The sequence below is a fragment of the Vespa mandarinia genome, chromosome 6 (assembly GCF_050613455.1).
Source record: "Vespa mandarinia isolate Hongniang chromosome 6, ASM5061345v1, whole genome shotgun sequence".
Classification (NCBI taxonomy): domain Eukaryota; kingdom Metazoa; phylum Arthropoda; class Insecta; order Hymenoptera; family Vespidae; genus Vespa; species Vespa mandarinia.
The window spans coordinates 8,179,702-8,194,935 of NC_140815.1; the positions used below are offsets into that span (position 1 = coordinate 8,179,702).

At 30.9% G+C, this 15,234-nt stretch overlaps 3 protein-coding genes across 4 annotated transcripts; all 3 read right to left on the bottom strand.

Moving 5' to 3' along the window:
* Window positions 1–393: 393 nt before the first annotated feature.
* Window positions 394–2,567, bottom strand: LOC118449030 (IQ motif and ubiquitin-like domain-containing protein). Its single transcript, XM_035883092.1, has 2 exons — window positions 2,224–2,567; window positions 394–1,615 (listed from the first exon to the last, which is right to left on the bottom strand). The coding sequence occupies exons 1-2, from the start codon at window positions 2,565–2,567 to the stop codon at window positions 394–396; spliced, it is 1,566 nt and encodes a 521-aa protein (XP_035738985.1).
* Window positions 2,568–8,109: 5,542 nt separating this feature from the next.
* On the bottom strand, window positions 8,110–11,159 carry LOC118448975 (IQ motif and ubiquitin-like domain-containing protein). The gene is made up of 5 exons (XM_035882971.2): window positions 10,068–11,159; window positions 9,730–9,957; window positions 8,965–9,509; window positions 8,686–8,886; window positions 8,110–8,536 (listed from the first exon to the last, which is right to left on the bottom strand). The coding sequence occupies exons 1-5, from the start codon at window positions 10,289–10,291 to the stop codon at window positions 8,154–8,156; spliced, it is 1,581 nt and encodes a 526-aa protein (XP_035738864.1). The 5' UTR covers window positions 10,292–11,159; the 3' UTR covers window positions 8,110–8,153.
* A 151-nt stretch (window positions 11,160–11,310) lies between these two features.
* On the bottom strand, window positions 11,311–14,916 carry Naa35 (N-alpha-acetyltransferase 35). Of its 2 annotated transcripts, none has more exons than XM_035882969.2 (10): window positions 14,778–14,852; window positions 14,522–14,583; window positions 13,594–14,129; window positions 13,302–13,494; window positions 13,045–13,226; window positions 12,643–12,975; window positions 12,182–12,568; window positions 11,908–12,081; window positions 11,705–11,821; window positions 11,311–11,609 (listed from the first exon to the last, which is right to left on the bottom strand). In XM_035882969.2, the coding sequence occupies exons 1-10, from the start codon at window positions 14,831–14,833 to the stop codon at window positions 11,469–11,471; spliced, it is 2,181 nt and encodes a 726-aa protein (XP_035738862.1). In that variant the 5' UTR covers window positions 14,834–14,852; the 3' UTR covers window positions 11,311–11,468. The 2 variants fall into 2 exon arrangements, with proteins under 2 accessions (XP_035738862.1, XP_035738861.1); XM_035882968.2 differs by having other exon boundaries at window positions 11,313–11,609; window positions 14,775–14,916.
* Window positions 14,917–15,234: the final 318 nt, after the last annotated feature.

Below are 15,234 nucleotides of genomic sequence, written 5' to 3' on the forward strand. Positions count from 1 at the left end.
AACGAAAGAAGCAGAACAACGATAACTTTTAGAATTTAATACGCGCTCGACGTCCATCCGCTTCGTCTTCTTCTTCTTATTCTTCTTCTTTCATTTCTTTTTCTTCATCTTTTCTTCTTCTTTTTCTTTTTCTTATCGTATGTTCGCGCGAGAAATTTAAGTCAAACTTACATTTTATATCATCCATATTGTTTCTTTCTTTTGTTTTTTTTTTTTCATTGATCTTCACTTTATGTTTATCTATTATCAATATCATAAATCGCAAAAAAAATAAAATTGCGATATCATTTTTTTACGTCGTATCGTGTCGTTCGCACGTGAAAATCAAATTAACATTTTATATTATGTATGTTTTTATCCTTCATTAACATTAAGAATTACGAATAAGGTAAATTAAAAATCGATATTTCCTTTCGTTTCTAATAAATATCGAAAGGTAAGTTTGGCTTGCAAATTTTTCATATGAAACTTTCGAAGAAGCTCGGCATCGTAAAAATCTTGAAGATTTCTTATCCTCCGATGTTTGAGAGCTTCCTCTTTGGTCAAGAGTAAAGTATTCCAGGGTGACCATTCTACGTCATTACGAAAACGTAAGAGACACAATCGATCGAGCTGGTCGCACTCGGAAATAGCGGATTTTCCGTGCCAGATGCCGTTTACCAGACGATAAACGACCTTGGGAGGTATAACGAAAGCAAAGCCCGTGTGACAACGGTTACTCGTCTCTAGACGCCTGACCTCTTTCAGCATTCGTCGATACGGCTCGTAGACGATCCTTGGAGTCCTACCAGGACGTAAACCGATGCAATAAACGCACGACGAAAAATTACGAAATCGATGATGACGATGATATTTTATCGATGATAAAATTCTACCGCAGGATTTACAAAATCTTTTTGTATTACGATCTATAACATTATCCATAATACTTATTTGATAATTTTTCAATGAATTATTGGCGAACAATATAAAAGCGATTGCGATACGATCTCTCAGGCAATTCAATTTGGACACGTCGATCCTAAGGGATAAAAGATCGATCTCTTGATTTATAAGATAAATCAATTCGTCGGAATAAATGCAGGTATGAGGCTCGGCTTCCTTTTTAATCCCTATCAATAGTTCCATACGCTTTGAATTCGTAAAATCGTTTTTCGTGCAAAGCATGTCGTAGAGATTACGAAATTGTCGAGACCTTTGAACGATCGGTGTGTCTACTAAGATCGATTCTCCTTGATTAATCCTCCAAAGGACAGGTTTCGAAAGCTCCTCGAGGAAGTTACGTCTACGTCGTTCCTTTAACTTCAGCTTCGCCGCACTCTTCATCGCGTCTATCTTACGAAGGAGTTCTACTTCTCTCGATAGGATGAGACTACAAACGGCGATCTTCGACGGGCGGAAAAGCTTACCGGTCACTCGTTCGATCTCCAAAATACGCCATTGGTCCAAAGCGTTGTAGAGCCGATCGAAATCGGATTTCGTTTCCGGCTGCAGACCATCTAACCTCTCAAGATCTATCCTCTCGAGTGGACGCCTTGAGTCTTCTCCAAAATCGTTTCTTTCTTGAATGAAATTTTGAGAGGAACTTGTACCAGCGTATCTTGCACGATAAGCCCTATCAAAAATAATACAATTTTCGTGATAAATAAACCAATTAACTTATAGATATATTACTAATAATGATATCTAATGTATTGATATAATGATAATATAATTTAATGAAATGAAGATTTTTTTATTCTTAGTTATGTACACTACAAAATAATGTCAAATTGTACACTTGGACTACGCTATTTCCCTTAGACACTTTAAATAGCTGATCATTTATAGGGAATGAATAATTTTTATTCGTAAAAAAATGACGTATACTTTTTAAAGCCTCGAAAATAATGATCACATTTTTAATTCTAAAATTATAAAAAAAAAAAAAGAAAAGAAGAAAAACATTCACAATTCAATGCGCGAATTGTTTTAATTAAGTTCAAAGTTCGTCTGAAATGTCCTACATCTCCCATTCCCTCGTACCACAGGTACAACTAAGATTAATATACAATAATATATCTTATATGTATAAGGATTAAATTAGATTAGAAAAAAATTAAATTAGAACAAATATTCTTATCTCGTGTAAATATTTAATTCGTTATTAAAAAATTCATTCTCAAATGTTCGCAATCGAAAGGATCGTTTTAATTTAAGAAACCAAAAATATTATATTCTTACCTGTAAAATCTCTGTATTTTTATTGCACTAGCTTCCTCCGACAAATTTGTCGATCCTATTAGTTTTGTGCCCGTATTAAAAATATCACGGACTCGAATAAATCTGTCTTCTAAGTCAGGCACGTAGCTCGTTCGAATAGACTTGTCGCGATACGTACACGTAGATACATTCACGGGATCCGTCGTTTGTACGAAACAATTGCACTTATTTTTAACATCCTTACCATCTGCAGATGTTTGCGTAAAAGCATTATAATATGATATTCCTGTAATAGTATTTCTCCAACCTCCTAGGAATAATTTTTCTTTAGGTGTATCATCGATTATTTCTACTACCACGACCATTTTTTTTCTCTTCCTTTTCTTTTTCTCTCTTTTTTTATGAAACTGTTCACCTTAAATATTAATTGTTTACTTATTGAACCTGTAAAAAGTTGTAGTTACACTTAACAAAAAAAAAAAAAAAAAAAAGAGAAAAAAGGAAATATATATATACGTATATACATATGTAACAATACAAATGAGTATAATAAAAAAGAAAATATGTGGATATATCTGTGTACGTGTATCTATGTATATGATTATGTAATCGTCTAATCAACAACGAGGAAAATCTAATCGCGAAAGAAAAATGATAGTATAGAGAAAATTATTGTTACGTTCGAAATATTTCGAAGAGTTATCGAATATATCTCATATTCGAATATATCGCCTGGTATAATATATACGAGACACAGTTGTTACAATATTTGCACGGTGCCACGGGACGAAATTGCTGACAATATTGCAACAACCGCAACCAGTTTTCGCGGCGTATGTATCGACAACCGGGCTTGCATGCCGTTGTTGGAGGTCTATAATACATGTCGGAGCCGAGCGTCGCAGCGATGAAAATTTATCATCCGCGATGATAATGACACTCGTAGGTCATTTTTTTCTCCTCTTCTCTCCCGATCTCTCTCTCTCTCTCTCTCTCTCTCTCTCTGTCTCTCTCTCTCTCTCTGATTGCAAACCGAACGAAGATTTAAATGATAAATGCGAAAGATATTTACTACGATCGTCGAAAGAGAGAGAGAGAGAGGGAGAGAAACTATCGATACAAATCGCAGCCGAGCTTTTGGATAATCCGATCCGTTTAATCTTTATGAACGAAGTTCGAATGGAACTTGTCTTTCTTTTTCTTTTTTCTTTTTTTTTTCTTTTTTTTTTTTTTTATTATTCAAAAAATATACGTTGTGTCGCGTGATGATATTATAAAAAAGAAAAAAAGAAGTAAGTAATCATGCTTCGGCGTAATCCTTCACTCGTCATACCAATGAAAAACTATTCGCTCAGATCAATGAAACTCTGAACTTTGAAAATTTTAATCCCGTTTGAAGGGTCCCCGTGTTCCTTCGAACATGATCCCAATAAACCCCCTTAACGAATTTTCTATTAATACATACAGAATAGTACTTTACCAGAGGAAAATAAAAAGTCCAACTCGAAAATGTTCTCATCCACTTTTTTTTTCGCCTACCCAATCCCTCCCCCAAAAGTTCCATCCAAACGTTAGCAAAAGAACACACCAAGAAAGATAACTATCAAGGCGACCTGTGGGATAACGATAATGCTGGCAATAAAGGAAATTACTATTCCACGGTTTAAGATCCTGACGACTACCTGGAACCGAGAGAAGAACGTGTAGGGAAAGAGAGAGAAAGAGAGATATAGAGAGAAAGAGAGAGAGAGAAAGAAAGAGAGAGAGAGAGAGAGACTACTCGTTTTGCAATTTTAAGTAGTCATATCTACCATCTCATAGAATTCCTCATCACATTCGGCTTAAATTTTCCTCACGATCGGGACATCTAATTGTAAGTTAACGTTTGAAGTGGAAGACCATTTTAAATACATATTCACATATTTTCAAAATTAATTATAGCTATTGAATCAATTCAAGTCACGTTTCATTGTTCCACGAATAATATTGTTTTTCTTTTTCTCTCCCTCTCTCTCTCTCTCTCTCTCTCTCTCTCTCTTTTTGTAACAAGAAGAGAGAAAATGGATAAGAAAAAAAGAAATAGAAATATTGGTTCTCTCTCTCTCTCTCTCTCTCTCTCTCTCTCTTTCTTTCTCTCTCTCTTTCTTTCTCTCTCTATCAGTATGATAAAGTCGAACCCTCGAAACCATTATCGCGAATACACATTAATCGATCGTTATCGATAGACGGTCATCGAAGCATTTCATTTTATGCATATATGCATGCATGTATATACATATTATACCTACATCGGACGTAACTCTATCTGGACGTTGTCCATTCTTTTATCGATCATCCAAACGTACCAATAACGGAAACGATTGCTCCTATCGATATTCACGCGGCACGAGCGTTTAATAAATTCTAATGTTCTCGATCCGCAGTTATATTTTTCTGCGATATGAAAAGAGAAAAAAAAGGGCTGGCGGGGGTGGCGCGGTAACGAACAATATAACAGTAATAACAATAGTAATAATAATAATAATAATAATAATAATAATAATAATAATAATAATAATAATAATAATAATAATAATAGTAATGACGACGACGACGACGACGACGACAGCAATGATGATGATGATGATGATAATGATCACAAGATAATATATATATATATATATATATATGTGTGTGTATATTTTTCTCTTATTTTTTGTTATCTTTTTTTTTTATCGAGAAAAGTACAATAGAAAACGGATAAGGTCGAGGATTGAAATACAAGCGAAAAATACGGTCTCTCTCTCTATCTATCTGTCTATTTATTTATCTATCTATCTATCTATCTATCTATCTATCTATCTATCTATCTATCTATCTATCTATCTATCTATCTATCTATCTACATCTCTCACGATCAAGAGTTATGAAGAATATTTGAAATTTCAGATCGAGGACAGGAAGAGAAAGAGATAGAGAGAGAGAGAGAGAGAGAGAGTGAGAGAGAGAAAAAGAGACACATACAGTAAATGTGTATCGTTAGAAACAAAGACGAATACTTGCACAAAGCTGTTCTCTTTCTCAAGAAGAATACGAATTCGGTTCTCGTGGGAATTAAAAGCCGGTGATAAATTTTCCTCGTACGCGTGTGTATGAAAAAGTAAAAAAGAAGAGATAGATAGATAGATAGAAAGAGAGAGAGAGAGAGAGAGAAAAAAAAATGTCTCCCTTGGGAAAGTTTCGTTGAATAACGCGGTGAACAACAGTGGCGACTAGACGCGACACAATAATTATGAAAGATGTTAATTTTCGTAAGTTGAAGGAGGAGAAAGAAGAAGAGGAAGAAAAGAGGAGGATGAGAAATAAAAGGAGGTGGAGGATGAGGACGAGGAGTTGTTCCGGAGATTGTAGAGAAAGGTGAAACGAGCCGTTGACACTCGTATATGGATACTGTAGGTAGGAGCTAGTCACAAACGGTATAACAAAGGCCACCCAAGAGAATACTTTCTACACGATGCACGTGCGACGTAACACTTTTCATATATTATGAATTACTATGCAAGGAAAATGGAGTCAAAGGATTGAGAAGAGGAGATAGAAGAGATAGAAGAGAAAAGGAGAGAGAGAGAGAGAGAGAGAGAGAGAGAGAGAGAGAGAGTGAGAGGGAGGAAGAGGTTGCTAAGATACGGCACGTGGTGAAGAAATTTTTTTTTCAAAAACGAGCTCCGCAGCTTAGACAAAAAGATAGATAGTTAGTAAAACATTTTTATAAAATTTGACAGATAATATCAAATAATATATATATATATATATATATATATATATGTGATTCTTGGTCGAGTTTCTTATGAAATTCATAAGGACGATTTGTTTTTTCTTCTTATTATTTATTTTTCTTTCCTTTTTTTTTTAATTTCTTTTTTTTTTTTGTTAACAGTACGCGTCTCTTTGCAAAAATTGTTATCATTAAGTCAGTAAAAAAAGCGAACGCTTAACGTCACGTCAAAATGTTTACTCTTCTCCAAGTGCTTGATCGTTTTTGTTTATACAAATGAGTTATCTTTTTAATTGGACAAATCTTGGAGTACTTCAATCAGGTTGTTATATTCCTTGTGTGTACGTAAAAATTGAGTTAACGAAATATTTATCTGATAATGAGATAAAATAAATAGACATATTTTATATTTTTAACATCAAAAAGAGAAAGAATGTGTGTATGTGTGTAAATGTATGTGTGTGAGAGAATGAGAGGAGAAGCAAAAAAAGAAACGAAAAGAAAACAAAACATCGAATTTCGTAAAAATCTCATTTATTAATTGAGCAAATCAAAATAAAGGTTCAAAAAGAATTTAACCAACCTACTCTAATGCGAAATGTTTATTAAACGTGATATAAATATCAAATGCAATTATTACGAGCATGCAAACTGGTCGAGGATCAAAACGTATGTATATATATATATACATATGTATTTTTTCAAGTACACTCTTAAAAGATTCTCATTAAAATAAACACAGAACGTGTATTTACTTACTCAATAGAAATGGAAATATCTCTGTTAGGTTTTTAATTAGAGATTAAAAAGGTTTGTTCTTAATTGTTAACAAACGAATTCTTAATCAAGGCGGGATTACTTTTTTTCTTCCTTTTGTTTTCTTCTTTTCTCTTTGTCTTCTTCTTTTTCTTCGTCTTCGTCGAAAGAAATAAACTAACGAGTATTTTTCCAAAGTGTTAATGCATCACTTCTTTGAAGAAGATCCGCGTTAAATTCATTTACTTAACGATGCAAATGTATTAAGAGTTCGATGGATACTGAAGGTACGAATAAATGGGAGGTAAAGTACGAGCTTCGAACGTGTAAAACCTTAAATCTTTATCGTTGCTAATGGCAACACGTTTGGTCGATCGATCAAATGAATTCGTTTTCCCTTTCTAATTTATATGCATCATAATTAGAAAGTTTTCATATTGTAATATGTGATATTTGCGCAACAATACGAAAATAATCAGATTAATTTTGTCGTTGTCAAAGTACGTGATATTTAAAAATAAATAAATATATATATATAAATATAAAAAAAAAAAATATATATATATATACCTGTGCGTTTGTATGCATATGTATGTATTAATATTAACAATGGAAACAATAAATATTTTGAGATTAATTGCAAATTAATATACCTTTAATTTTTTATATAATTCTTTCAAAGATTTTTCACACACATATATACATATACACACAACGCATATGCACGCGTAAATGCTTGTATGAATGTATACGAAGAATAAAAAAAAAAAAATCTCGTTTCGTTTCCTTCCAAAGGAAAGATTCGTTCGTACGGAATGAATTAATTCTAAGTACCGGATACGCCGGCAGCTTTAATTGCGTATTTTCTTCCTGATTGAAAGTATCGATCGTAAAGGAAAAAACCGCACACTTTTCCTAATAGAAGTTAAATCGTCGTTGTTTGCATGAAAGTGCCTTGCTCTTACCTCAGTTAAGACTCGTGGTAACTTAATTCTCTGGTATATATAATTGAAATCTATGCTAATTTCTCGAAAAGAATTTCTCGAAAAGAATTTCTCGAAAACTTTTGTAAGTAAAATATATATAAAATATATTTAAAATATATATATAAAATATATATATAAAATATATATATATGTTTAAAATTTATTTAAACAATATTATTATTTAAATAATATTAAAAAAAAGAAGATCCATGAATCCAGATAATTTTTTAAAACGTTAAAACTCGTACCCTTCGAGATAAATCCCTTTGTTAAATGGCACGTAATCCTTTCTGTCTTGTATCGTGTAAAATCGAGAGGATTCTCTAAATTCTTTATCGTAGTAGCTCAGTCGTCTAAATAAATAATATAAAAGATTAAATAGGATACAATGTAATCTAACAATAGGAATGATTATTTTTTTTTGCTTTTCTTTTTTTATCTTCTTTTATCAATTTTTACTTGAAATAATTCTTCGCCGCCAAATGTTTCAATAAGATCTGATGTAATAGTGATTTCGAATAGATTTTGGTAAAATCATCGATACAATAATGAATCTCTGCCTCTTCTTCGGTTAAAAGAATACAATTCCATGGTGACCATTCAACGCACTTATTGTATCTGACCAATCTTAATAAGTAAATATCAATATTTTTACTTATGATCGAATGATTTTGCCAGATATTATTAACCAGATAATAAATGTCATTCGACTGCATCATAAATGCCAACGACGAGAAACATCTTCTTCGTTTCTCTTCGGCTTGTACGTAATTTAAAATAAAAACGTATGGTTCGAAATTAACGTAAGAATAATTCTGTTCTTTCAACAACGTACAACCTTAAATAACGATCGATCATCACATTTCGTTTTTTAATATTTTGTAATATATATAGACAATGTGTATTTGCGATAAAGAAAAAAAAAAAAAAGAAAAAAAAGAAAGAAAGAAAGAAAGAAAAAGAAAAAAGAAATTAAATTGCATTTACTGATGCAAGATGTTAATCTTTTCAATCCACTGTGAGCTGAAAATCTATTACAGGGAAGTAATTTTCTACAGCTTTTACAAAATATCGTTTTTATCTCTAATGGTTCACGAAATTCCTCGCATTCGGGATCATCTTTGAAACCCTTACGTATATTCGTGCAAGCACAAGTACCAGAATTGGCGACGAATTTTAAATAATCACCTATATTAATTAGAATTAATCGTTATTAGAATGTTATAAATTTGTTTTTGTTTTTCGATTCTTTTTACGGATTCTCACATAGTATTCTCTTTCTTAAATATTCGAGAGATTGATTCTTTATGCCTCTCGACAATAACATTATCTCTTGGTCCAATAGATAAATCAAATCGAAAGCACAGATACAGATGTGAAATCCAAGTGATTTTTTTAACATCAATAACAATTCCATTCGTTCTTCCACGTTCAAATTATCATTACTTAACGAATTGAATATGCTCAAATATTCCCGTGCCTTTTGAGTCTTCAATGTGATCATTTCTATGAGTTTTGCCTTATATCCGTGCCATTGTATAGGCTTAGAATTGATCTTTAAAAATTTAACACGTTTCCTCGTTCTGTATTGCTCTCTTATCCTTTGTTTAAATTTATCGATAACGTTGTACATTTCCACGGTTTTATTAAGAACGAAACAATTTTCAGCACATTGAGTACCTTCGAAATAACGTGCATTTATCTCCTTTTTACGATCACGTCTCCATCGTTCGATTAATTCAAACAACATATTAAAATCTGCTCTTGAACGTGGATTAATCTTTCGTAAAAGTTCCTGCTCGTGTCTTTTTCTGCGAACGTTTTCAAAAATAGAACGTTTGTTTATTTTTTTTTTTTTTTTTTCTTAAAGCACAACTAATCAATCGCAAGAAATGTTATGGTGTTTTAATTTTTTTTTTTTTTTTTTTTTTTTTTTTTTTTTATACAATACCGTGAAAAATATTTTTTTGTGCACATACTTTTTTAATCAATTTTCATGAATAGTTTTATTTCTTTCTTAAAATCGCGTACCTGTACATAATGATTCTCTCTTCCCGATGCCGTTTACATTCTTTCATTATTTCTCTATATTGTCGAGCACATTCCTTCATATATTTCAAAAGTCTATATATCCGATAATTCCTTTGAATAATCCTCGCACGTTGATTAAGATCAAGACGCCATTGTATTTCATCGTATGGCTCATAACACTTTGGCGTCATATACTTGTCCTTTATATTCGATACGTTACAATCCGTTCTACGCTTACAACAATTAAGATTAATTAACGAAGAAGAAGAAAAAAAATTAAAATGCATGTATTGATAAGAATATTAGATTTCTTTTTTAATTTACGTATATTGTCGCACCGCCACATTTGTGTGGTTTTATTATACGACGATTGTGTTGTTCCATCTTTAGTTTCCACCGTTTGAACGGCAATGCTACAGCAATTATCCCAGGAAATATTTTTAGGTGGTGGTCCGGTTTGCGATACTGCGTTCAAATATTCTATACCAGTGATTTTATTTCGCCATCCACCCAAATAAGGTTTCACGATCTTCCGATCTTCAACTTCAGTTATTAAAACCATATTTCGTATTACGATTATTATACGACGAGTATAAGCTCTTCATCAATTATACGCACGTCTTCTTTCATCGATAAGACGAATGACGATGAACTAATTTGAAGAAACAAGATTGTCCATCCATTAAAACGCTCATTCTTGATTGGTCTAAACCACTCATTAAAAAAAAAAAAAAAAAAAAAGAAAAAAAAAGAAAAAAAAATACTATATAATACAGATATCTTCAGATATATAAGAAAAAGATCATGTGTAAATGTTTTTGATGTTTAAACCAAATGTTTGTTTATATATATATATGTTTATATATACATATATATTTGTATATGTATATACGTTTATGTATTTATATTATAAATAAAGTTGACTTAAAAAATACTCTGTATTCCAAGCAGATCGTGTTATCGTGGCAAGTAACAAAAAAATTTGATAACATACATTTATATCATTGATATTATACGCAAGAAAAAAAAAAAGAAGATAGATTGATTCTGAAGTTTACAACGAAACGGCGTTTTTTTCTTTTTCAACTATTTTCTTTTTAAAATGATTTTTTTTTCTCAGAACTCCTCCTCACTGCTATCACTGCTACAAGCCATAACTAAGATATATCCTATTATTTTTAATATGTATATATATATATATGTATATAACATTATCGCACTATCTACATTATACTATGGATTCTACATATTATATTTACATTTCACATTGGCTTGTAACTTTTACAAACATTATTTAATATATAGACACATTTGTTCGCACGCGACGTACATTGATTCTCCCCTAAAACACATACGAGATTTTTCATAACTTATTTACAAATATCATTTCTTATTAGCATAAAAGTTTATACAAAAAATGTTTGTCAGAAAATGTATATAATTGTATATATATATATATAGACTGTAGGACATTACATAATTCAAATAGAACACATTCGTTTTTTGCTTTCTTTTTTCTTTTCTTTTCTTTTTTTTTTCTTTTTTTGTTTTGTTTTTTTTGTTTTTTTTTTTTTTTTGTTTTTTGAAAAAAAAAAAAACTTCTTTCTTGCGATTATGCCGAATAAAATTTTAAACATTTCGAAGCATAACGCGCTAAAGTATTTTCAAAATTTAATGTAAACTAAAATAAATAACATATTTACTTATACAGTAAAATGCGACTATTACAGATATATAATTTAGGTAAGCTTAATCAAAGGAAAATGTTGATGACAAGAGAAATCAAATACTGGCGGCTCTTTCGAATCCTTTTTATGTCCGTCAGCCAATAATTTTAGAACCACAAAATTAGTCTTTGCCACTTTTAATAGATCATTGATCTGTAAAATGAAAAATGAGAAAAAGGATTACAAAATTATAAAATCAAAAAATTAAAAAATATAAGATAAGAGCTTTGAATGATATAAACTCTTACCTCGTTCACGGTATTAATATTTGCCGGACAAAGTGATAATGCACGTTCTAACATATTTCTAGCTCTATGAAAGTGCCAACAACCTGCCAGATATTGTGTTGCACTCGTGACTTTTTCCTAAACAATAAATAACGATCAGATTCACATATAAAATTTCATAACTTATATCAAAATCGAATATATATATATAGGTATATACTAACATTCTTCTTATACATTTGAGCATTGGTCATTTCTGAGAATTCTTGATAATGAACAGGTGGAGGAGTAAGAAGAGAAGAGAATGGCAGTAACCTATGTTCATATCTTACTCTTTCCGAGTCAAATTGCGTTTCTGGAAGAGGAATTTTTCCATCCATTCGAAATCCAACTAATGCCTAAAAATATGATTACATGATAAATGTATGATACATGTATAAAGCTCATTATACATGTATATATATATATATATCAATACTCATGATTGTAAAAACTTACTTTGTAGTACCCGCCACAAATATTTTGCATTGCCTGATACATCAGAATTTCCAAATGATGGGGTCTTGGTGTTGATTTCTTCTTTTTATTTTTGGCACTCTTTTTACCACCCCTACCTTTGTGTGTATCATTATGTACATCTTGTTCAGTTAAAAAGGTATCTGCCCTTGTAATGGCAGATACTAACCACGCATATAAAAATTCGTGCAGGTACCAAAAAATATAATGATATTCATGTACAGAGTACAATTCGAGTTCAAAACCGCTTAAGAGATACATAATCATTACACGTAACATATGATACAAAATCCAAGTGCCAAAGCAAGCCCAATGTGATCTTGGTATGTCACTCTTTAAAGTGTGTAAGTACCCATCTACTCTTTCAGCCTAGAAATATACATGAAATGTGTCTCATCGAAGATCAATTTTAATTGTCATTAAAAATCGATATGTATTCTTACCTTATCCTGTAAGGTCGCAAAATCTTCTAATAAATGCGCTAACTTATCTCTCTGTCTTGCCCTGTTATGTCCAGTTAATTGCAATAAACTTCCAAACAAAGTAACGCAACGTGAGAAAAAACTATCAACATATTCCTTGGCCTGATGATTTTGAAGTAATGTACTTTTAGGCATTAGTACTGGTGGTGCAATAAAATTTCGTGCAGCATCTTTTAAAACATCAGCAAAATTGTGTACGCCGAATACACGATTTGTTGTTGGCAAATAAACAATTTGTAACATCGATCGAGATAATATGCATGGACTTTGCCGTGAAAATTCTAAAAAAAAGTCCTAAAAAGAAATTCGTTCACTTGACATTTAAATTATGAGCCATCATCCTTTATTACAATGCATACTTACCAGTGCTGCATGAAAGCCAGTATGATTAGTGATTTTAGTAACAGTTTTAAATCTATTTAACAATTCATCTAGATATTCTAGAGCCTCAACCCGTGGCTTTATCTTAGTATAACGTGGAAAAGTAGGAGGTAATAATCTCTGATTTACCATAGCATCAAAACCCATTATATTCGGATGATCAGCTAATGAGAAAAATAATAGAAATAAAATAAAAGAAAATATAATCAAGCAAATGAATGATTAATATCAAAACTTACAAACTTCGTCAGCCTTTTCCCCGCGATTCACTGTCTTGATCATAACTTGAATCATATCAGAACAATTTGATAATAATCTTTGACAATCTACTAAATTTTGTTGTAACTGTTCTTTCCGTCCCATCAGAGACAATGTTTGATAAAACATCTTTGTAAATCTAATTCTTGCATAAAGTGCTAAACCATCATTGTACTGTACAATGAAAGACAACACTAGTTAATTCGAGAAATATGAAATATTTCAATCGATAATAATGAAATATTTTATTCATGATATAAAATAAATTCTCACCTCCTTTTCCGATTCAACATCAACTGGTTTTATTCTACTTTTTCTATGTAACTCCTCTTCTACTTCTCGCAACATAGATATTGTTTTTTGTTCTGTAATATCCTGTTGTAATCTGTATCCATAGGTAAGACTTTGAAAATCTTCTTCCTCAAAAACTAAGGCTTTATTAATGCAGTCCTTGATCACTTCAATAATTTTATACACAGCATAGCAGAACGTCTTTAATGGTTTATCCACAATCATTGAAGGCTGATGTAAATATAAATTAGTAAAAACTGTTTGTGCTAAGCTATGTCCTTCCAACCAAGACACTATGCAAGAATATGTAGAATCTATAATTCCAATAACTTCTGCAGGTATTAAATTATCTAATTTAATAGCACCCGTTTCTATAGCCTGTATGAAAGTACAAGGCTTGCTATTCCCTCGATTGCACAACATTCCTGCATCCATTTTAGGATCCATCATCTCAATGGCTGACATAGCTTCAAAAAGACCAAAGAACTCATTGTGTAAAAGTTCTCCCAGCTCCAATTCTAAATAAAAGTATGATCTTATATAAGTATAAATTATCTTTATATAAGTACTAAGATTTATTACTATTATATATTTTCATATGCAGATTATTATGATTTATTTTGTATTCATCGTTTATCTTAAATTGAATTTCAATCATACTTTACTTAATTAATTAAAAAATCTTATATATCTTTCAACTATCTCTAGCACATATCATATAAAAAAAAACAGCTTCTCTTGAAGCAATGTTAATCTTTAATTCTCTAAATATATTATACTTTCAGAAAAAAAAAAGAATTTACTCTAATTAGTTAATATATATAATATATATATATATATATATGTATATACATATATATATATACATATATATACACATATATATATATACTGCCTCTTATTTGATTACCTGTAATAGCTTCGAAGAACTCTTGGGTAATATCTACCCAATTGTAGGAAACTTGATTAAATCTGCAATGCAAATATCCATAAAAATTAGAAAAAAAGTTCTACTTGAAGCCTAAGAAAATATGTTGTGTATTAGGTTATTTTTCGTGAAACTTATCCGCGATATTAAATTCTATATATGATTTCTTTAAAATATCATTAACAAGAATATCTTAAAAAATTGCTATCATTATTATTTATCTGTCATAACTTACGACAGTTTTTTATCCTCATTCATATCAACCGAATTTTCATCCTCCACCATGGTCGCCATTGTTGTCCTAACAGCATCACCAATTGTTAAATTAAAAAAAATATTTTCGACAATAGAGAGACGACCACGATAACGTCATTTTACAGTTGGTAAAGGACTACGAACGCTATCTAACCAAAATTCTCTGAAACATTTATGCAGTATATAGAAAAGAAATAATATATCTCATGAATTTTATAAAATATATTTATAATATATATTCTTAAAGTTCAATTAAGATTTTAATAAAATATTTCACAGAAAGAATGAATAAACTTTTTGAAATAAAGTGTAAATATTTCTTGTTTTTTTTTTTTCTTATCATAAACATCTAAAGCACATTTTCTATTTTCTGTTTAGGGAAAAGTTTAGTAACACTAAACGGACATCTATGTATTTATTCAAGTTTTGTGACCTGAGAT

Bases quoted from the DNA above. Each gene is read 5' to 3' on its own strand.
- LOC118449030 (XM_035883092.1), bottom strand. From the start codon at position 2,567: ATGGTCGTGGTAGTAGAAATAATCGATGATACACCTAAAGAAAAATTA. The intron at 1,616-2,223 runs GTAAGAATATAA...TATTTTTGATAG, and splicing joins AAAATACAGAGATTTTACAG to GGCTTATCGTGCAAGATACG.
- Naa35 (XM_035882968.2), bottom strand. From the start codon at position 14,833: ATGGCGACCATGGTGGAGGATGAAAATTCGGTTGATATGAATGAGGAT. The intron at 13,227-13,301 runs GTAAGTTTTGAT...TTTTCTCATTAG, and splicing joins GGAAAAGGCTGACGAAGTTT to CTGATCATCCGAATATAATG. The intron at 12,569-12,642 runs GTAAGAATACAT...GTATATTTCTAG, and splicing joins TTGCGACCTTACAGGATAAG to GCTGAAAGAGTAGATGGGTA.
- LOC118448975 (XM_035882971.2), bottom strand. From the start codon at position 10,291: ATGGTTTTAATAACTGAAGTTGAAGATCGGAAGATCGTGAAACCTTAT. The intron at 9,510-9,729 runs GTACGCGATTTT...AAACGTTCGCAG, and splicing joins GAGAGAATCATTATGTACAG to AAAAAGACACGAGCAGGAAC. The intron at 8,887-8,964 runs GTGAGAATCCGT...TAATTAATATAG, and splicing joins TTTAAGAAAGAGAATACTAT to GTGATTATTTAAAATTCGTC.